This window comes from Gossypium raimondii, chromosome 6, assembly GCF_025698545.1.
Source record: "Gossypium raimondii isolate GPD5lz chromosome 6, ASM2569854v1, whole genome shotgun sequence".
Lineage (NCBI taxonomy): Eukaryota > Viridiplantae > Streptophyta > Magnoliopsida > Malvales > Malvaceae > Gossypium > Gossypium raimondii.
Genome location: NC_068570.1, coordinates 58,213,262 through 58,236,085, shown reverse-complemented (window position 1 = coordinate 58,236,085; position 22,824 = coordinate 58,213,262). Strand labels below are relative to the sequence as shown.

General features: G+C 30.7%; 3 protein-coding genes across 5 annotated transcripts; 2 read left to right on the top strand and 1 right to left on the bottom strand.

Annotated features, from left to right (window-relative positions):
- The first annotated feature begins 5,373 nt into the window (after positions 1–5,373).
- LOC105772456 (protein POST-ILLUMINATION CHLOROPHYLL FLUORESCENCE INCREASE, chloroplastic) lies at positions 5,374–7,773 on the top strand. Of its 2 annotated transcripts, none has more exons than XM_012593716.2 (8): positions 5,374–5,575; positions 6,311–6,434; positions 6,540–6,624; positions 6,720–6,798; positions 6,909–7,022; positions 7,091–7,203; positions 7,275–7,385; positions 7,475–7,773. In XM_012593716.2, exons 1-8 carry the CDS (start codon positions 5,500–5,502, stop codon positions 7,592–7,594), a joined length of 822 nt encoding a protein of 273 aa, XP_012449170.1. In that variant the 5' UTR covers positions 5,374–5,499; the 3' UTR covers positions 7,595–7,773. The 2 variants fall into 2 exon arrangements, with proteins under 2 accessions (XP_012449170.1, XP_012449169.1); XM_012593715.2 differs by having other exon boundaries at positions 5,375–5,575; positions 6,308–6,434.
- A 254-nt stretch (positions 7,774–8,027) lies between these two features.
- On the bottom strand, positions 8,028–10,335 carry LOC105772457 (phosphatidylcholine:diacylglycerol cholinephosphotransferase 1). The gene is made up of 3 exons (XM_012593717.2): positions 9,853–10,335; positions 9,476–9,613; positions 8,028–8,489 (listed from the first exon to the last, which is right to left on the bottom strand). The coding sequence occupies exons 1-3, from the start codon at positions 10,231–10,233 to the stop codon at positions 8,202–8,204; spliced, it is 807 nt and encodes a 268-aa protein (XP_012449171.1). The 5' UTR covers positions 10,234–10,335; the 3' UTR covers positions 8,028–8,201.
- A 5,212-nt stretch (positions 10,336–15,547) lies between these two features.
- On the top strand, positions 15,548–19,499 carry LOC105772451 (disease resistance protein SUMM2). 2 transcript variants are annotated; one of them, XR_008196940.1, is made up of 3 exons: positions 15,548–15,792; positions 16,119–19,099; positions 19,393–19,499. XR_008196940.1 is itself a non-coding variant. In XM_052632701.1 (2 exons), the coding sequence occupies exon 2, from the start codon at positions 16,123–16,125 to the stop codon at positions 18,826–18,828; it is 2,706 nt and encodes a 901-aa protein (XP_052488661.1). In that variant the 5' UTR covers positions 15,548–15,792; positions 16,119–16,122; the 3' UTR covers positions 18,829–19,499. The 2 variants fall into 2 exon arrangements, 1 of the variants encoding a protein (XP_052488661.1); XM_052632701.1 differs by having other exon boundaries at positions 16,119–19,499.
- Positions 19,500–22,824: the final 3,325 nt, after the last annotated feature.

Genomic DNA, 22,824 nt, shown 5'->3' with positions numbered 1-22,824 from the left:
CACTGCTGTTTGTGTCGCCATGCTATGGCAAATGCGGCGCTCCCATCTCTGACGCCCTCGCCCACGCCCACGGCTTGGCCGACAATTGCCTGCATTTACCTCGCCACCTTTTAACACACACTAAAGAAATAAATTAAACAAAATAACCAAACATGAACACCCACATAAATTTATTTACTTTTTTCACACATGCAGCCAAAACAAACACACACCCACACACACAGTGGTTTCTGCTGCTTCACTTTTGACATTTCTTTTTATCTCTCCCTTTTCTCGAGAAAATGGTTTGAGGTTTACAGTCGGATAATAATTTACAATCTGCATTGAAGCATGGGAGAGAAGGTTAAAAATACAACAGGAAGCGCCCGCTAAACAAGGGGTAAACTGTGACAGATTGAATGGGAGGACACGTGGCGAAATGGGTAGTGCTTTGAATTTTCTATTGGTTTTTTTTTTTTTTTATGTATATCAATATGGTGTGGTAGATGATGATGATTAGACTTTTTGAAGAGAGTGGATGGTAATGAGTAAATATTTGGAACCAATTTAGTGTGGGTTTATAACTCAATAATGCAAGCACTAAAATATAGGTGTGATTCTTTCCCTTTATATGGGACCATCAATTTAATCAAATTTTATTACATTAACTTCACCTTTAATTTCCAGTTAAAGTTTAACTTTTTATTTTTACTGAATAAGTAGACAACTCTCCTTTTATCAGTTTATTTTAGTTCCATACCTATTCAGATTAAGGATGGCAATAAAGTAGAATGGATGCAGATATGGTCAAATTCACCACCATTCTATAGTCGGTATACTCTACTTTTCCACTCTTTTGTTTCTCTATGTATGTATAATCTTGAAAATACAATCAGATGCATCCATCTTTACCCTGTCACGCTCCATTTTAGTTTACTTTTTATTAACTATTTCTACTATTTTCAACTTTTTCAAGTAAACCTAATTTTTTAAAATATTAAAAATAAAACATATAGATTTTTCCATAACACGTCATTATAATTTTACAAATATAATTTCATATAATGGGACAGGACGAAGTAGGTTAAGAAACTATCATAAACCACTCTATACTCACTGTATAAGAAAAAAATCACCCCAATATCCCATCTTGCATCTACTTTTCAAAAATAATCGCTCTGTTCAAAATAGATCGATTCTGAGCCTAATCAACAATTCAAATTTCGTCATAAACTGAATTCACCTAAATTCGAAAATATATTATTCAAAGCTCGACTCGTATAAACCGAGTCTCAATCTGAATGGATAGCTCAACTTCTAATCTTTTAAATGTAAGAAAGGAAAATACTACACACCCTTATCACATTTTTAATTAGAAATATATATATAAAATATATAAAACCCCTGAAATCTGAAAACTTGGATTATCTTTTGCATAGATAGCTCAAAAGGAGTTGCTTGACTAATCAAAGACTAATACTCCATTTTACTTCTCCTTTTTTTTGTTTGTATTAGTGATAATTAAAAGCTCAAATAAAGAAAAAGGTGACACTGTCTTATAAAATAGAGAGACTGTGGGGGTGAAAAGAACAAAGAGAGAAACACATTGACATTGGGAGAAGATGAAGTGAGTAATTTATTGAAAATATTATTAAAAATGTGGTCGAGGAATGAATGATAGCAGTCTCAAAGTCAGGTATATGATATGGGTTTAACCATTATTTTATTCATAGTTTTGATTGGAGGAATAAAGCATATGCATGCATTCTTTTGCTTACACTCAGACATTCATTCATTGCATGCTCACTTCAAAACCATGCTTTTCTTTTGACGTAAGCAAATGCTTCTGTTTTCTCTCATAATTAACTCTTAGTTTTTTGCAATATACTAATTATGTATATACTTTTTAATATTACCTATATAGAGTCTACATTATCTAAGCTTAAAAAGGGTATAAACTATGTGTATCCCAACCTATAAATAAGAGGATAATGCGCTTCAGCGCACTCGAACCCACATTCTCTTACATTGGCAATCGAATAATTGACATTTTTAGCAACAACATCAACACTTAACCATTCGAAAAAATATATATTTATTAAAAAGGGTTTGCTAAAATGACAATAATATGCTTGTTAATTTGTGTTAAATGTAATAATTGACATGAATTTCAATGTAATAAAAATAACCACATCAACATGAAAAGTGTTTTTTAAGAAAAAAAAAGAAAGACTGTTAGTGAACTCGAGAAACAAAACATGTTTTTAGCTTTTAATGTAGTATTTAAAATGTTAATTAAGCAGCGTTTGCATGCGTAAAATTGGCAATCGTGTCGTTTCTAGTGAGACTAAAGGTAATAAAGAAAGCATGCTTTGGTCTACAGATTACTGAATAATGAACCCCCAAAAACTTTTGTTTAAAGGAAGCACTTTTTGAAGGTGTTTCTACCAATGCCATTTAACGTAGCCTGAACTACTAAAACCATCTTTAAATTCCTTTTTTTTTTATGGTTTTCGGTCGTGTTTAGAATTACCCATAATACGTTTTAGTGCACTCGAACCCATGTCCTCCTACATTGATAACAATATCCATGACAATCGAGTTAAGATTCAATCGGCAAAATAAATATATTTATATATACTATAAATTTTTACACATTATGTTTTTCATTTGTTTTATGTAATTAAGTATTTCATATAAGAAAGGTAAAAAACATCATTTTTTTGATTATATTATTCCATTAAAATCAAATATAAAATAATCTTTTAATCAATTTAATGTTGAACTGACTCATAACACCGGACTCGGAGATTTCAATACATTAAAGTTTTACTAACTTTGTAATCAAATTGTTTAACTAAATTAAAATTGCATTTCAGTCCTTATTGGATGAAAAAGAAACCAATGTTTTTTTTAATGAATATTGTTTGTGTCTTTATTGGCTTAGAAATTCCAAATGTTGGGGAGAGTGAGTCCTATAAAGTTGAAATCATGTCTTTTTATTATTCCATTGCTTAAGTTTTTAATTGGTTTCAAAACCCATGAGGTCATCCCAGCCATAACTTCCATTTTTAATAATTGAGAGCACTCATTGCTCTCTATATTCATCATATTATCTATTGTTTATGTATATGGTTTATTATAATGTTTGGTACTTAAATTTGATTTTAGTGTTCAAATAGGTACTTGAATTGGTATTCGTGTGTGTTTAAGTTCGATCGACTCGAAATAAATTTTTAATAATTTTATATATTTTTTATTAAAACTTAAAATATAGCCAATAACTTAGCATGTTTTTATAATATTTATATTATTATATTTACTTACCGATAATTGTCATTACATGATATATTAAACTTAAATATTACAATATTTAAAAGTGGGTCAAGCTATTTCAAGGTCGATCCATATTTTAAATGGACTTAATTTCTTATGCTTAATATTTTTGTCTAAACTCTTCCCATTTTCAAATGAAATTTCATGCTTGAACAGATAACTCGACTCTTGAACATCTCATATACAGATGCATATATCATCCAAACAAGTATGTCTATTAGAAAAAAATAGAATTCGGACACAAATATTTATTCTGACATAATTGTTCAAATAGATGCCTATTTGGTTAAGTTGTTAACTTAAAACTTGAAACCGATTTTAATTTTTTTTAATTTTTAATATTTTATTTAATTGAACTGGATGAATTAGTCGAACTGGTAAACCCATGGCCTAATCAGTTAAACCATCGGTTCGGTTTTAAAAATCTTAGTCAGAATGTTTGATTCTAACATATGCTAATAGGTGAATAATAAAATTTTGATTTGATAAAAACATTAAAAAAATAAAAAAAATTGGTTCAACCACCCGATTCCCAAGTCAATCGGTCTAACGGCATTTCCTGAATCGGTACCCTTGTCGATTTCATGCTAACCGGTCCAATTCAAGTTTTTATGATTTTTAAATAAGTTTTATAAGTTTATACCAATTTTAATATTTTTTACATTTTTTATTATTTTAAGAACTCTAATACATTTTGTTAATTTTAAATATTTTAAATAAGTTTTATTAGTTCCATAATTTTTTATAGTTTATTAGATTTATTATAATTTTTATAATTTTTTATATTTTATAAGTTTAATAAGTCAATATCAATTTTAATATTTTTAATGTTTTTCTAATATTTAATTTTTATAATTTTTATAACTTTTATGACTTTTAGTCATTTTATAGGAAATATTAAATTAAACCAAAAGATATCATGTGTCACCATTTGATTGATACATCAATTTATTTTAACGGTCAACATGGTCAATGACGGAAACTATTAACTAAAGGACTTAATTGATTATTTTAATTAACAGAGAGACTAAATTATGCGAATTTAAAATGAAGTTTAATTTATTTTTAAAATTTTCTTAAAGACTTTTTGATATATAAGTCGTAATTTATATCCTATGAAAATTAAATATATTATAATATAAATATTAAAAATACTTTTAAGTTGTTACCTTTAGAAATTTAATAAAAGAAATTTACAATAATAGTAAAAGATATATAAATAAAATTACTAAATATTAAACAAATATTTTAAATTGTACAACTTAATCAACTATATCATGCATAAATCTCACATCCAAACCGAAAACTCCCCGGCCGAAGACCTCGATTTAATTGAATTGTGGAGTCGGGGGCATAAGCAAAATTCCATTACTAAAAAAGAAGGCTTACAAGAACACAGACTTGAAGAGAGAAGGTGGGCAGCCCAATCAACAAGACTAGGAACCATACACAAAAGACTGACTCCAATGGTATTTAGGATCAACAATTGGAGCTTGGTTGCCAATGCATTGGCACCATGTTTTGAATTACCATTGCCAAATATTGCAGCCTCCCAAGCTTTCATCACAATGTTCTTTTGTTCTAATTGACACCCCCATTAGTCCAAAAGCCAACCCCTTTCAATTGATTTAATAAAACTTGAATGCCAAAGTTCATAACTTTGCAAGAGCAAGATCAAGTTTTTATTATTATTGCAGTTTGAAAAGGTGCAAATCATAAAAATTTTGAACTTTGACAACGATGGTGTGATTAAAATGATAATGGGGTTCTAAAGAAAAACTGGGTTTTACTGTGGGAAAAAAAAGAAAAAGAGTGTGGATTGTAGAAAGAAAAAATGGCAAGGAGAAAAGGACAAAGAGAGAGATGAGGTGATAAGGTGCTGCTGTGTTTGATTACAAGAGATTTGAGATATGAAATCAAATAAAATCAAAGATATTTTTGTGTTACCCTTTTGTTTTAGCCCTTTAATTTTCTAAAATAATCTGCTTGTGTCATTTTCATGGATTAGATATTATTTTTCAGTTTTTCTTTTTTTCTTTTTTCCACTCTTCATATATTTCTTCACTTCATTCTCCTTATCTAAAAACCCAAAGTTCTCCTCTTTTTTCACTATTCAGAAAAAAAAAGAGGCTATTAGTTCTCTAAGAAGTTAAAAACAATTGCAGAGAAACTGTGAGAGAAAAAATGGCTGCAAATGCTTCAATCTTTAGGTCTCCAGCTCAACCCTTTCAACCCTTTTCAGCTACTTACCGAGTGAGAGGTACAATGGGGCAAAGTTCAATCCTTTCCATTTGTTACTTATTCAATCAATCTACTGTTTTTTCTTTTTATGTTTCCTTGATTTTCATACTGTTGTGGTGGGATTTTGTGTTGTTTTTTATTCTTTGAGAAATTATTGTGTGGAAACTTGCTTAAGTGATCTTTTAGTGTTGTTTGAGTTCCATAACTAGGCCTAGCCAATGGCATTTTTGCAGCTTTGTTGTTCCTTTTGATTAAACAGAAGCTAATTTTCATGTAAGAAAGATCAATTATTTCAGGGTTCATCACTGCAGCTCTTTGTTGTTCTCAATTGACCCTTAATAAACATCAAACCATCGTTCTTGATTTACTTTGGGAAATATATTGAAAAAAAATGGAATCATCCAATCATTTTATCTTCAATTTAAGAGTTATTTAATGTTGAATCATGGTTTTCCCATATTGTATTAAACATGACTTTTATGCATAAAGTGGCAAATAGGTAATCGTTGCTCGGACTATTCATTTTTCATAAGGTACTCTGTCCAACACACACAAATGAGGATATGGCCTCCAAGAATCCTTCAAATACATGGAAAAACTTTGAAAAACTGATTATACCCATGTCGGATATGCACCCGAGTCTGAGTAAACACAGTTCCCTTGCATAACCAATTTGAAATTATACCATTTGAGCCATACAATCCAAATACCATGCAAAATAGCTAAGAGTTCTGTATTTTTTTTTCAATAGCAGCTAGTAGCTTCATGGGTGCTTCATTGCCAAATAAATCTCCAAAGAAGAAAAGATCAGCCAATATTAATGGGAAAGTGAGTGCTACTGCTACTGTTACAGCAAGTCCTATGCAAGAAATTAAAGAGTATGAACTCAAGCTCCCTTCTTTTTGGTTAAAGCATAAGTGGGAAATATAGAGGAATTTGCATGCCAAAGTTATATGTACCTCTCACTGTAAACTCATCGACAGGTATCCGCTCCCTTCGTGGGCAATGTTCGAACTAGGGAAGGCTCCGGTATATTGGAAAACCATGAACGGTCTTCCTCCGACCTCTGTAAGTTCACCATTTCTAGTTTTTTATATGCTGCTTAAGCTACTCTTGTAGTCTGTTTTTTTTTTTTCTATAGAGATTGCCTTTTTTTATGACAGGGAGAAAAGTTGAAGCTTTTCTACAATCCAGCAGCAAGCAAACTCACTCCGAACGAAGAGTTCGGGATTGCTTTTAACGGTAATTTCTCATACCCTTTACCCCCCAAACGGATAATTGTTGATTCCCACGATTTGGTTTCCATTCCCGAGCTCAAAATGACTAGAATCCGATGAAATCTAACTCTGCAGGAGGTTTCAATCAACCTATCATGTGTGGTGGTGAACCTAGACAAATGCTAAAGAAAGCTCGAGGCAAAGTTGATAATCCGATATACACCATCCAGATATGCATCCCTAAGCATGGTTTGTGTCTCTTTCCCGAATTCCATTACCTTTTGTCAGGAAATTTAACTCGATCCTTTCTTTGGCAGCTGTGAACTTGATCTTCTCATTCACAAATGGAGTTGATTGGGATGGTCCTTACAGACTCCAATTCCAAGTTCCAAAAGCATGGCAAAACAGACCGATCGAATTCTTTAACCAGGTATGAGTACAAGGATACGATGTTCCGAGCTCTCGATATACATTTCGTACTCACACGTATTGTTGTTGCAGGGTTTGGCAGAGGAGCTGAGTAAAGAAGGTGCATGTGACAGAGCAATATTTCCAGACACAAGTATTGTTGTGGATAGATGTGCTATGATTGGCAACTTGTCTAAAGAAGGAGTAAGTTTTAAAAAAAAAAAATTATTTTATGGTCTTTTTCAATGTTCGATTTATGCATGAACTCCATGAATGAAACATCGCTTTTACAGGGTGATCGATGCAGTCTTGATTGGGTTCCTGGATGTATGGATCCTGGTTCACACTTGTATAACCCTTTGGCTAATGTAGATGATGGAACTTGCCCTATTGATTCTGATGTTGAAGAGTAGTGGTCATACACCTGCATTTCATACAATGTAATATTTTAATTATTCAGTATAGTTTTCTTAAAGATTAAAATGTGACCATTGTTGTATAGAATGTAGCATTAAGCATGAAGATATATTGAAAATGGGAAAATTTTCCCTAAGTCCCTCTTATAAAAAAATCATTCGAGGTTATCCCATCATTCACTTGAGATTGATTTGCCATAATTTATTCGATCATTTTCTAACAAAAAAATGTGTTGAAACCATAGTTATCTGAACCGAATCAGATTGACCAAATGGATCAATTGGACAATAAACCAAGATACCTGTCCAAAGCTCAGTACGAACTAGTCCAATTAGACTAAAAACTGATTGAACCGATTTTTAATTTTTTTTTTATTTTTGTTAATCTTTAATGATTTATTTAACAAATTATTTAAATTAATTAGATCAATTAAACCGATAAACTAAAGACTTAGCCGATTCAATTATTGATCCAGTTCTGAAAAACTTGGCTGAAACTGAACATTTAAAAACAAAGTTCATTTGGCTACTACTACTGACTATTGATTACATTACACTGCCCCATTTTGCCATTTCTAGCTTTTTAGCCTAACTTCATGGTACCTCAAGCAACTGCAGGTTTTCTCCTGCTCTCTATATACTTGCCCGCGAGCGAATCGAATAAAATCCCGGCACCGACGCCGACCGCCAGATCGATCGTGTAATGACCCCTCGTACCGAGCAATCTAACGGCTTGAAGTACATTGAGTATGTCAAACAACCATGCCAATTCCCATCTCTGCATTCGCCTCATGTCTAACGAAGCGATCACCGATCCGGCAACATGGCCGGAGTAGAAGAGGAAAAACGATACGTTCCCCACCGGAAAATCCATTCCTGACCCCACAAATTCCTGCCATTGATGAACTCTTACAATCATATATATGTATATCAATGTTTTGATATCATAACATTTCAAATCACAAAAAATAGAGGGGAACAGGAAACGATTCGCAGACCGATCGGGTAGGTCAGATTTTGATTAAATTTTCAACATCCGAACTGACCTCGAAAAAGGAAAACTCCATGATTCCAGCTGATTCCGACCCAAAACAATACATATTATAAAATCTTATAAAAATTTGCTTAGTTAAAATATTAGAAAATCATTAGAAAATTAATTAAAATATATAAAAATTGTAATAATTTAAAAGAATGATATTTGGGTAAATTGACCATTGGAGTTTGACCCAAACTCTAAATCTAAAATTAAAATTAAAAAATTAAAAGTCTGCTCATTTAGGTCGGAATCCAATGGTTTGAGGTTTTTTTAATGGGTAAATATAACTTCTAGTCCCCAACTTGATAATTATGTTCATTTTGATACCTGAATTTTTCCATTTTTGCTAATTCCAAATCTCTAAACTTACTCCAAAACTTGATAAAGTATCACTTTGAAATAAGTATAATGTGGCACAATCTCATAGTGTTACGTTATAGAATTTTTGCACTCCTAAGTTCAACTATCAAATTTAGGTGTCTAACTATCAAAATAGACCTAATTGTCGAGTTTAAATACCAAACTGGAAAAAAAAATTGTGTACCAAAGTGAACCTAATTATAAAGTTCAGGGACTAAAACTTATAATCACCCTTTTGTAATCCCTAGTTCAAATCCAGGGGAGAGCAACCGGGTTGCCATTTTAATCATTTGATCCATACTAGGGAGCGTGAGCACCGTGGGTGGTGGCAAAACACTTTGAAACGGCGGTAAGTTGCCAAAATAGATAAATACTAAATGACAAAGCTGCGTTACACGGCGCAGCTTAAATGAGAGTACCCGGCGGCGGGCGGCGGGCGGCGGGCGGCGCGTCATAGAAAATAGATTAAAGAATTAAACCTGAGGTAATGGCAGCTGCGTTGTGTAACCAAGAATCCCACGACACGTAAACATGAACAGAGCAGAAATTGTCGCCCTAGGTCGACCTTCAACTACCCATGTCCCTATTATATAGACTGATTGCATCGCAACAAATACCTACAATAAATATAAATATAATCAAAGTTCATCAGACCATTAATCTAAGCACAAATTAAGGGATTTCATTTACCTAATTTGAAAATGTTTGAAAAAAAAAAAACAATGGGGTTTATAAGTTTTTAGCATGCAAGCAAGAAATTGAACATAAAAACAAAACCACATTGGCTTGTTCTTTAGTATACTTAGATCAGATCAAAGTAAAGGGGGAAAAAGTTGAACATATTTAATTAAAATACCGTGTTCAGAGCAGCTAAAAGGGAATTAAGTTCCGGCCACGAAGCCAAGGCGCGGTGGAAAGATCGTGTGACGACGAACCCCAGATCATACGGCGGGGATGAATCCGGCACCATTCGGAGCGTGTACTCCACGTATATGAAAAACAAGAACCACGCCGCGAAAAAACAGGGTAAGCGGTGGTATTTAGCGACATAAACGACGTCGTCGAGTGTCCACTTCATGAACGATACTTTCCCGTTAGAGATGTAACCACCATTGCCATGATTCACGCCGGTTTTCTTAGCAGCTGTACCGTTGACCTTGCCGTTGGATTTGGGGGAACGTTTGAAACCGGGGCTGAGAACGGTCGTCGTGGCGGCGGTTGCCTCGGCGGTCTTCATGGCTGCCAGTGGTGTTCAACGAGAAGAGAGATGAAAAGAAAGTGACAAAGTTTTTTGTGAATAATTTGTGAAAGAAAGAAAAAAAAAAAGGGGGGGGAAATTATAATGGCGGGGTTTCCTAAGAATTGTCGATGAGAAAAGCAATCCTAGAAAACATAAAAGTCTTTTTTTTTTCTATTTAAAATATTTATTAATTTTATTATGAAATTATTTTAAAAAACAAATAATGAAATTTAGAAATAATTATGCATGAGATTCCAAATTAGTTTAATATTTTTATCATATGTTTCGGAATATTGTCTTTTCTTATATATTAAATAATTTGAATTTTTAATAAAAGGTATAATAATAAGTTTAGTCCTTGACATTTATATTTTTTTGTTAAATTATCATAATTTTTAAGGTGATTTCGATTATTAACTTTTAAAAATAAAATTATTTTAATAAAATCAAATAAAACATTAATTTTTCTAATAATGTTAGTGTGATAATGTACACAATAATAATCCAAATGTATTTTATATTGACATTACATTATTTATTTTATGGCACTTCAACAAGTAACTTAAAACATAAAAATAAAAAAGTCAAAATTCATAAAATTTAACAAAAAAACATATAGCATGCGTTGATTGCCATTTTTAACCTTTTTTTTTTTCATTTTTAAAACTTTGTAGTACCATATATTGACGACATCAAAAAGTTCTTAAAAAAAAACAGATCATGACTTAATGGTTAAGGGGAAAATTGGGTGGTGCCGTGACGGTTAGCAAATATCCATTTTTATAAATAATTTTTTACTAGCCTCATTTTGATAGATAAAAACCAATTTAATTATTTGTAAAAATTAATGACAAAAAATATATAAAATAATGATTAAATTTATCTGAAAGAAAAAACTCCAAAAATAATTATTCTTTTGTCATATATTTATAAAGAAAAAAATAGCAGAAAAAGTGGGTGTGATGAGTCGTAATTGTAACATTTATTTCTTTTGGTGGGATTATTCTTGGTAATTAATGATATGTTTGATTGAATGTAGGATTAATGCAAGTCACATTCATAAGTTGAGGACCAAGAAGATAATATGTTAAATGTGTATATATATATATATATATATATATTTAAAAGATTAAGCATATGTTATTAATTTAATTATTATATTGTATAATATTAAAACAGTTTAAATTAAATTAAATTAAATTCTTGAGTTATAATATAATTATATTAAATTATCGTTTTAAAATTTTAAGTATTTTATTGGTAATTGAGTCTTAGGCTCTGTTTGTTTCATTGAAAATAACATTCGGAAAATGATTTACGGAAAATGATTTACTTTTTTGAAAAGCTAATATTTTTTATGTTTGGATGAATCAGATAAAATATTTTCTATTGTTTGGTAGATTTCTTAAAATATATCATAAAAGTTATTTTCAATGAAACAAACATACATTTGAGATTTCCTTATTTTCTTATTTTTTATTATTTAATTGATTTTCTTTTTACCTATAATTTTATATTTTACATTGTTTTTCATATATTAAAAATATTATGTTGAATTCGAGTTCATTACAACGTAATTTTTAATTATATGACTACCAAGTGAGAATTTTTTATTTAAAATGTGACATTAACAAAATTGACAAAAAAATTAACGATGTCAACAATTGGACTTGTTTTTAAATTTGAAAAGTAAAGGGACTAAATTCTAGAAAATAAAAGCACAAAGACTAAATTACAAATATGTGAAGTGTACATAGAATTATGACATATTTTAACTTTTACACTACAAAACATTTATTATTAATATATTTATAATTGTAATAAATATTTAGTACTATTATATGAATAAATATAATATTTTAAAAATAAAAAATAAAATTTATTATCAATATAAAATTATCTATAGAGGAACTCTTCTCCGCAAAATAAAGCGTAAGTCATTTTACAAGAAACCTGTAAGTCATTTTCATTTGATCAAGTTGTTTCCCGTGAAACAAACACAAGAAAATATAGAAAATATATTCCGTAAAACCTTTTACATGTAAATAAATGGATCCTTAATTCGATTTATGTTAATTAAATGAGCAGGAAATTTTGGGGTGTTAAGTATGTTGAATGATGGGCAATTTTCATTTTAATAAATTTAAGGAAGGATAACGGTAGGTAAATTTAGAGGAGAATTTTGGTAGAATAGAAAATATAATGCACCCATAAATGTAACTAAATCATATATTAATGTCTTTGTAAATGGATCTCCATAAGTATATTCTCAGGTGTCCAATTAGATTCCTCAACTGTTTCATTGGATAAAGTCAAATATATATATATATATATAATTATTAGAGACGAAATTAGAAATTTAAAATTTTGGGAATAAAAGTCAAAAATTTTGCTTAAAAGGGTCTAAATTGTAATTGAGGGACTAAAATTATTATTACTCCATTTAGTCAAAGGGAGACAAGGTCCTGGTTACCCACTAGCTATCCTATGCTCCTAGAAATTACATAAATACCCTTATGGCAAATAATTATGAAAGCTAGTGTAATGAAGGATTCAAATACGGAACCATAAAAATTTTAAAAATATAAAACTATATTTAATAGTAAATTATATTTTTTAAACAGTAAATATTTAATTTATTTAATAATATAAAGACTAAATTAATAATTTAATAATAAAGAAACTAATTTAATTAACTAAATCTCTCTATTACATTCACTATTAGAAAAAGTATATGATTTCATAGTCCGCCGAAATGATACCTTCTCAACGATATCAACCAATAAAAATGTAACCCGTGACATTTTTAATTTGATATCATACATTTTTTAATAAAATAAACAAAATTAATAATTTAAATATAATTTATTTAAAAACCCTTATTAAAGATGTAGATATATTATCTTATTGATGTGACTAGTTTTGGTTAACTGCTTTCTTTGGGAGAAAGATATTAATAAAAATTAGAGAATTTGTCATTTTGTCAAAAACTGATATTATATCAAGTATATAAGCAAACATTGATTTGTTGATAGAAACAATTCAAAATAAATTAAAAAATATTTTATATATAAAATATTAATTTTAAAACAGATTAAATAAAGAAATAATTAAATTAATAATTTATTAATAGTTATTTAAAATAAATAAATGAAATAGTTGTAGGAGTTGGACCATCCCTCTACTCATTTTTTAAAAAAATAAAATATATATTATAAAAATAAGTAAACTAAAAATAAAAAAATGGAGCAGATCATGATAGGCGGGGTGAAGCTAGAATAATATTTTAGAGGGGTCAAATGAAATTTTAATTTTTTATAGTATATATCTTTATAATTTTTAAAGTATTAAATCGAATCTTTATAATTTTTAGAGTGGTCAATGTATAATTTTATCTTTATTAATTTAAAATTTTAAAAAAATTTAAAAACTCTAAATAATAATTTTTTATTTTAAGGGAGGTTAGAGTCCATCCTAAACACCTGAATCGCTTCTGATGCCAGGGAAGGCACCAAGGAAGGAGGTGATTAATTGAGTTTGCCCAACAAAGTAGGACAAAATTAACTATATTTAAATTACATAAGAAAAAAAAACTATATTATAATATTTTGATAAATTATTATATAAATAATTAAAATGTGTCAACACATGCATGCAAGAAACCCACAGTCTTCAAGAAAACAACAGTTTTCAAAACTAAAATAATAAATAAATAAATAATAGGATGGTGGTAGGTAGGGTTATAAAGAAAATCTCTTGAAAAATTAGCAAAAATGTATGGTGATGGTTGAGTTGGAAATTTATTTTTCCAACTGCTTTTTATGTTTTCTTTGATTTATGGATTTTGTATAAATAATATTTTATTAAATAAAATAATATTCATTAAATGAAATTATATTTCTAATTTTTTAATACAATGATATTCGAAACATAAAAGAGTTTTAATCTAAAAAATTCATATTCGAAATAAACAAAATTCAATATAAACTTAACTTAATCCAACCACCCAGTTATCATCTACACTTGCTCCTTACCTAATGATGGTTCCAATGGGGTTATAAATATATTATTTTTCTCTTCTTTTATTTATTTTTAAATTTATTATTTCAATTTGATAAAAAAAAGGTAACTCTAAAAATAGTCGATTTTATTTGTCTTAAATTACATTTTAGTCATTTATATTTGAAATGTTACGTTTTAGTCATTTACGTTATCATTTTGTTACGGAGTAGTCATTTTGCCATTAAGATCCGTTACCTCCTTAACGAAGAGTGTTTTATCATTTGGGTGATTGAGTCTTAGTTTAGTTGACATTGACATTATTGCCAATGCATGAAGACGTGGGTTCAAACGTGTTGAAGCATATTTATCTTCATATTTAAAGGTTGATGATGGGTAATTCTAGTTTAGATTTAAGCAAGTAACATTATTGTTCGGCTAAAATATGTCATAAGTTATTGTACTCCTCATAAAATTGGAATATAGTCTACATACTTTTATTTCTAGAAATTTAGTCCATCTACTTTTCGGATTTTAAAATCCAGGTCAACTATTAACATTGGTAAGAGTATTTTGTTAAATGTAGGTTCATTATAGTGTCTTGTAACTTTTTAGTTACATTGCTACTAAGCAGTATTTTTAATTCAAAATGTCACACTAGCAAATTTAACAAAAAAGTTATCAATGGATTTGAATTTTGAAATTTAGAAAATAATATGACTAAATTCCTAAAACAAAATTATAGAGACTAAAATTTAAATTTGTGAAGAGTACAGAACTTACGACATATTTTAACCTAAAGTAAATAAAATTATGTGCAAATGCAACACTCGCTTTATAGTCTATAGGTTAAAATATGATGTTAGTTTCTATCCTTTGATAAAATTCAAAATTTAATATTTGTATTTAAAAGTTAAAGATTAAGTGCACTGATTATTGGACTCAGATTTTTAAATTAAAAAATATATTGAAATTTTAACTTTTTAAAGTATAAGGACTAATTTTCAAAATTTATAAAAGTACAGTGACTAACAATTTATTTTAAGGCAAGCTACACAGATAGTCATCCAATTATCAACAATTCTATTTTAGGCACCCAAAATAATAATAATAATTTCAATTTAGGCACTCATATTACATAGTTGATTCATTTTGGTAACTCCCGTTAAAAAATATAACGACTATCTAACATGATATTTTTGACACATAAACTAATCCTTAGATGCCACATGGCACAATTTACCATATCATAAGTGTTGTGTTGTATGTACTAATTCGTATACAATAATTAAATAGTTGAAACACCCCTCCCCCCATTAAAATCTAAACTAGAAAACCAGCTGTGATCCAATTTCATAAAGAGAAAAGATGGTAGCAGAGGAACCCAGACAAGTACCTAATCTAGCGTAGAGCTGAACCAAATAACTAAAAATTCCAGATTTCCAAGCAAGCCCGATCGATTCAAATTCCAACTATCTTTCACCAGAATTCTGCTACTGCATCTGCTCCAACTAAACAAAAGAGTCGAGACCAGTGCTAATTTGGTGGATATAACCGGTAAGTCTTCGACCCACAACCTCTCTTCTTCGTATCTTGCTCCATCTTTGGCTAAAAAAGTTAGCTACTTTGATTTCCTTCTCTGGGTACACACTCTAAGAATCTGCTTGCTTTGGCTTTACTATCCATAACGAAAGCTCTAATGGTTGAAACCCCATCTTCTTTAACTTTATTTTATGTGCATCCTCTTCATAACTGTGGCACAACCGCCTTCGACCTCAATCTGTTGAAATCCCTTCTTTAACTTTATTTTTAACTCATTCACAAACAATTCACTTTGCCTCCACATCTCATTTCTTTCCTTTATTTTATCCTTCATTTACCAGAATCATGGTCAATTGCTGCTCCGTGCAATGGAGTTTCGAGAATTTCCTTCTTCGTGGCTGGGATTTCATTGTTAGCCATGCTAATTATGTCTGTAAGCTTAAACAAACTCTTCCAGCTTTATCTGCTGCTCTTCAAGAAATGACGGCACAAAGAAATGACGTGCGAAGGCAGGTTGATCTTGCAGAACAACGACTATTGAAGCCATTTGAGCAAGTTCAGCTATGGCTTTTAAAAGCAGAAACTATGATAACAGAGGCGCAAGAATTGGTTTCAAATGGTCCTCAACAAATGAATAACTTGTGTCTCGGCGGCTGTGCTTCCAAGAGCTGCCTGTCTAGCTACAAGTTTGGTAAAAAAGTGGCCAAAATGCTTCAAGAAATAAGCCATCATAAGAGTAAAGGAGCTTTTGAGAAGGTAGCGGTGAATCAGCCCGCAGCTTCAGTGGTAGTAAGACCTGTAGAGCAGGCGGTTGCTCTGGAATCCACAATCCAAAAGGTATGGAGTTGCATCGTAGAAACAGATGTGGGGATCGTTGGCCTCTATGGCTTGGGGGGCGTTGGCAAGACAACAATCTTGACCAAACTCAACAACAAGTTTAGCACCACACCAAATAATTTTGATGTTGTTATCTGGGCGTTGGTGTCTAAAGATTACGATGTTGGAAAGATTCAAGATAGGATTGGTGGAAATCTTGGGTTTTCAGATGACTCATGGAAGCATAAAAGTGTTGAAGAGAAAGCTGTAGATATCTATGGGGTCTTGCGCAACAAGAAATTTGTTGTATTATTGGATGATTTATGGGAGAGGGTGAATTTGAACCAAGTTGGGATACCAAAACCAAGCCAAGAAAATGGTTCCAAACTTATTTTCACTACACGGTCTTTGGAGGTATGTGGTGAAATGGGAGCTCGAAAGAAAATCAAAGTGGAGTGCCTGGAATCGGAGAAGGCCTGGGAATTGTTTCAAAACGAGGTTGGATATGAAACTCTCAACAGCCATCCAGATATTCCAAACCTAGCTAAACAAGTAGCTGAAAGGTGCGGTGGGCTGCCTCTTGCACTAATTACAATCGGTCGTGCCATGGCTTGCAAGACAACACTTGGGGATTGGAAATATGCAATTGAGATGTTGAAGCGATGTGCATTGTCAAAAATGGAAAATGAGGTATTTCCGCTTTTAAAATTCAGTTATGATAATTTGCCTAATGCCACAATGAGAAGTTGCCTCCTATATTGTTGTCTACATCCTGAAGATTATTGTATTCCCAAAAAGAGATTAGTGGAGTATTGGTTTTGTGAAGGGCTATTGAATGAATTTGATAGAATTAGTGAAGCTCAAATGCAAGGTGACAATATTATCAGCTCTCTTCTGAATGCTTGTTTATTGGAAAATGGTGGTGTAATAGATGGAGAAGATTGTGTGAAGATGCATGATGTGATCCGTGACATGGCTTTATGGATTATACGCGAATTTGAAGCAACAGAGAATAATTTTTTTGTAAAAGTAGGGGCTCAATTATTTGAAGAACCAGATGTTAAGGCATGGGAAAGCGCAAAAAGAATGTCAGTGATGGAAAATAAGATTGCGGTTCTCAAAGAAACACCCAATTGCCCTAACCTTCAAACCTTGTTTCTTAGCCGAAACAAGTTGAAAGCAATCAGTGGTGGCTTCTTCCAATGTATGCCTCATCTATCTGTTTTGGATTTGTCAACAAACTATGAATTACGAGCATTGCCTAAGGGAATTTCGGAATTGATTTCACTAGAATGTCTTGATCTATCCTGGACTGGTATTGAAGAGTTGCCAATAGAGTTGAAATCGTTGACAAAACTAAAATTGTTGGACTTGAGTTGTATGTTCAATCTCAGAAAAATCCCACAACATTTGATATCTTGTTTTTCCAAGTTGCAAATATTCAGAATCTTGGCGTATTCTAAAGATTATCCTGATGAAGATAATGTTTTGAGTGGGGGTAATGAAAAGCTTATAGAGGAGTTGAAAGGTTTACAACGTTTGGACATACTAAGGATACAGATAAAAAGCATGTTTTGTCTAGAAAGATTCCTGAGCTTTAACTTGTTTCGATGTTGGACCCAAGCACTAGAACTTGGTGATTTTAGAGAATCAGAAGTGTTAAATGTTTTATGCTTAGAAAATTTGGAGCGTTTACAAACACTACACATCTCCAATTGTAAAAGTATAAAGGAGATAAAAATGGAAAAGCTGCATTCCTTGATTTCTTCAAGTACTAATTATACTTCATACTTTCGCACATTGAGTCAAGTTCGAATTTTTTGCTGTGACAATTTGAGAGACATAACTTGGCTGATTCTTGCTCCAAATCTAAGGACTCTTTCTGTTATTGCGTGTGGAAAAATGGAAGAAATATTGAGTGGAGGAAAACTTGGTGAAGTTGCAGGTGTGATTGGAATTTCAGACCCTAAACCATTTTTGAAGCTTGAAACACTTTCCTTACAGTTGCTATTGAAATTGAAGAGCATATACTGGGATGCTCTACCCTTCCCATGTTTGAAACTTATTCATATACTGAAATGCAAAGAACTGAAGAAGCTTCCTCTCGACTCAAACAGTGCAAAAGGGAATCAACTCAGAATTGAGGGAAGCAAAGGTTGGTGGTCAACAGTAGAATGGGAAAATAAAGCCACTCGAGATGTTTTTCTCCCTTCTTTCAAGTCTCCTTATGAATGAGATGTAAAAAATTGCAAAATGGAAAATTTGATGACAAAACAATCAAAACCATAACGTGCGCCACTAGTGGTTTTAAGCTAGAGAAGAACCTAAGCTAGAGCTGAAGCAAATAACCGTCACAGCAAGCCTGATTGATTCAAATTCCAACTATCTTTCACCAGAATTCTGCTACTGCATCTGCTCCAACTAAACAAAAGAGTGGAGACCAGTTCTAATTTGGTGGATCTTCTTCCACCCACTACATGTCTTCTTCGTATCTTTGGCTAAAAAGGTTAGCTACTTTGATTTCCTTCTCTGGGTATACACTCTGTGAAGCTACTTGCTTTATCTTTACTATCCATAATGAAAGCTCTAATGGTTGAAACCCATCTTCTTTAACTTTATTTCATGTGCATCCTCTTCATAACTGTGCCACAACCGCCTTCCACCTCAATCTGTTCAAACCCCATCTTCTTTATCTTTATTTTTCATTGGCTTTTCCACATTACCTAATTTTATTTTTAGCACAATTCACTTTGCACCCGCATCTCATCTGTTTCCTTTATTTTATCTTTCGTTTACCAGAATAATGGGCAATTGCTGCTCCGTACAATGTACTTTCGAGAATTTCCTCCTCCGTGGCCGGGATTTCTTTGTTGGTCATGCTAATGATGTCTGCAAGCTTAAACAAACTCTTCCATCTTTATCTGCTGCTCTTCAAAACCTCACACATTAACACAAACACTCAACCACTAAACTAAATTGACAAAATTTTTAAAACCTTAACTCAAACACAGTACGTGAAAGCTCTTAATTTCATTAAACCAAATTCTTCTAACCTGATTTTTAAGATGTGACAAACAAGTAATTTATTTTTCATCTATTTTGATTCCCTATTCACTTGGGAGACCAAGAGAGTTTGATTCGATTTTTATTAAATTTAGATTGATTTTGGTTCGGTTATTATTTTAAAGTATATTTGATTTTGTTTGATTCTCAATTTACATGTTAAATGCAAATATCCTAATTAAACTCAAATTTATTTTTATTCAACTCTTTCTTTTTTTTCCTCCAAGTTGTTTGCTTCTTATATCTTGTTTTACGTAGCGCGATGTCAATCTCTGGGTTGGTTATCACTCGTCTTTTTTCTTTCCCATCAACCCTTTCTTTCTTTTTTCTCATTCATTACACGTATTCTCTCTTCTTAATTTGTATATTTATTTTGTGAATATTTTTGTTGTCTTCACAAGTTGTAATAGACAAATGATGGTGCTTGTGTTAAAACTCCACCGGTCATCAATAGTTTTTCTTGGAAAGTGGATGGTTCTTTGTCAACTTCTTAATTTATTTTTGTTTTGAGGTTCTTTCAGAATAATAAATGATTTGATGTGTCGATTTTGTCTTAAGTTTTATTTGGTTTTTGTTTGTTTTTCCATTGTTTAATAAATCTTCAGTTTTAGGAATTTTTGTTTGCTATTGTAGCACGTTTTTTAGTCTCGTGTATGCATGTAATCTTAGTTTTACAAGTGTTTTTAGGATGATTTTATTGTCGTCCTCTCTAGTTTGGTAAATACACAATTCTTTTGACGATTTTTGCTTGCCACTTTAGACTATCCGAGGCTGATTTCCTTATCGTATTAAGTGTTTGCAGTCACTCCAGATATGTCATGCTTTAGTTGTGACAAAACCAATTATCAACGTGTCATAATGTTCTATTGATGCTAAGGTTGAAGTCTTTGTTGTGTTGATAGAGCTTATCATTCATCATCTACGACGAGTGTTTACTCTGAATTGTATGGTTCCATTCATTGAATGAATTTACCTTTAAAAAGAAAACTCTTTGTAATTAATTTTTAATTTGTATCCTATGAAATATATATTTTATATTTAAATTAATAAAAATAGCTTGAAATACCAAACCACAAATTTACTTTTATAGAGGGAAAATTGATAAAACAAACTAATTCAAATTTAAGGGATTCAGTTTAAATTAGTTCGATTTTTTCTTAAATAAAAATATTGCACATTGTAACTTTTTTCAACTACTTAGATTTTTTTTTTGTTTTTTAAGTTATTTATTAGGGTAAGTCTAGTAATTAATTTTCTGTATTTAATGGGCTCATTAAGAGGGTAAATGTTGACCACGAGTTTAAAACTGCTCTATACCCAGAATTAGTTTCAAACCCTCGACCACAGGTTAAGATAATCCAAATATTTAAAAAAAAAAAAAAGACCTCTTACTTGTTGCATTAAGATAATGAGAAAAACCTCCTTTATCCCAATTTCCAATATGCATAAAATCAATTGCTTGAAGTTAAGGTGTTAATTTCCTATTAATTGGCCAGCTAAACAAATTAAATTAAGGACTTTTTTTTTTTTAAAGTGTATATCTTCCAATAAATGGTTCATAGATGGTTAGACCAAATATTGCTAAATATATGAACAAAAGTTTGGTAAGATTATCATCATTTCATGACAAAATTAGCATGCAATTAGTGGATATGATTATAATCAGGAAAAAAATAGTTCGGGGTTATTTGAAAAATAATTTAGGGTAAATTACACTTAATGTCACTAAATTATTAGTAACTCGTCAAATCTTGACCTCGCTTGGAGTCTAAAACTCTAATGTACCAAATATTTTTCCTTTTAATATTGTTTGTGTTGATATTTGCATTCAATGTATCTTATGATACAATGAATTTTAAGAGATTAAAGAGTTAACCTAATTTTTGTCTCTAAACTTAGCAACTAAGTTCGTTTTAGTAACTATATTTTTTCAATCCACTTTTGTACTTAAATTTGACAACTAAATCCATTTTGATCCTTAAACTTGAAAAAAAAGTAAAATTTTGATAATTTGACACTTTGAAATTATATCACATCATCAAATCTTGATAAAATCTAAATTTATATACCAAAATGAACCTAATTGCCAAATTCGGTACTAAAATGAACAAAAAAATACATATACAGACTAGACCTAATTACTAAATTTAGGGACCAAAATTATATTAACCCAAATTAAATATATTCCTATCCATCTTATAATTGAAATATATAATAAGCTCTTGCATCAATCATTGGTAGGCCTACCAACTAAAGTAAATTGGCTTGTAATGTAGAAGAATAATATGTTGTATTAAGGTATCAAACAATGAAGGGCAAGAAAAAAATTAACTCGAATCCGAACCGAGTTAATCAATTAAAATTTAGTATCGATTAACTAATTAAATTATTGATTGAATCTAATTTAATTAATATTATTATAACAATTAAAAATTATAAATTCAAACCCATATTTTTTCGATTTAAAATATATAAATTATTGTATAGGAAGGGGTACAAGATTGATGCAAATTTCAATAATGTTTTAGATTGAATGATTGGAATTAGGATATGTTGATTTCAATGTTAGTTGTAATCACGTGCACGGCCCTCCAAAGTCCAACCTAATCTAATGTAATCCTAAACACCATTATTTAATATTAAAAAGAAAATGTTTTTTTTTTAATTTTTCTTTTTTATCTTCTTGTGTTCCATAATAAAAACAATTTCTTTATAATCCAAAAAATTCCTACCATTAAATAAAAACATGAATATATACTCGAGTAATTATAAAATATAATTAAATAATTAATATGCACCGACAAACGAATCATCAGAAAATGCATAATTCACATGATGGGATTGAAGAGCCACAAATATGCAATTGCATGCGACGGGACTCAAATCTAAATACTCAAAGATCTAAAGGCTCAACATTTGCTAATAGTGTCAATGTTTCATTTGTATACTCGTAATCAGATTGCATTTTGCCCTTTCTACTAAAAAATGGGTAAATTAGTCCTTGTACATTAGCTTGTAGAGTGAATTGATAATTTTGTTAAAATTTTCATCCATTTTTGCTATTAAAAATTTGTTCATGTACTTCAACATGAGGTACACATAGTATGCTGTGGGTTACTATATGGTTATTTCGTCAATCACATCAAATTTAAACAATACAAATAGATG

What these genes read in the sequence shown, in the direction of transcription:
- LOC105772456 (XM_012593715.2), top strand. Translation starts at nt 5,500, where the DNA reads ATGGCTGCAAATGCTTCAATCTTTAGGTCTCCAGCTCAACCCTTTCAA. An exon ending in CCTATGCAAGAAATTAAAGA is followed by an intron (nt 6,435 to 6,539) that starts GTATGAACTCAA and finishes ACTCATCGACAG; the next exon opens with GTATCCGCTCCCTTCGTGGG. An exon ending in CGATCGAATTCTTTAACCAG is followed by an intron (nt 7,204 to 7,274) that starts GTATGAGTACAA and finishes TTGTTGTTGCAG; the next exon opens with GGTTTGGCAGAGGAGCTGAG.
- LOC105772457 (XM_012593717.2), bottom strand. Translation starts at nt 10,233, where the DNA reads ATGAAGACCGCCGAGGCAACCGCCGCCACGACGACCGTTCTCAGCCCC. An exon ending in TTTTAGCTGCTCTGAACACG is followed by an intron (nt 9,614 to 9,852) that starts GTATTTTAATTA and finishes TATTTATTGTAG; the next exon opens with GTATTTGTTGCGATGCAATC. An exon ending in CGCAGCTGCCATTACCTCAG is followed by an intron (nt 8,490 to 9,475) that starts GTTTAATTCTTT and finishes CATCAATGGCAG; the next exon opens with GAATTTGTGGGGTCAGGAAT.
- LOC105772451 (XM_052632701.1), top strand. Translation starts at nt 16,123, where the DNA reads ATGGTCAATTGCTGCTCCGTGCAATGGAGTTTCGAGAATTTCCTTCTT.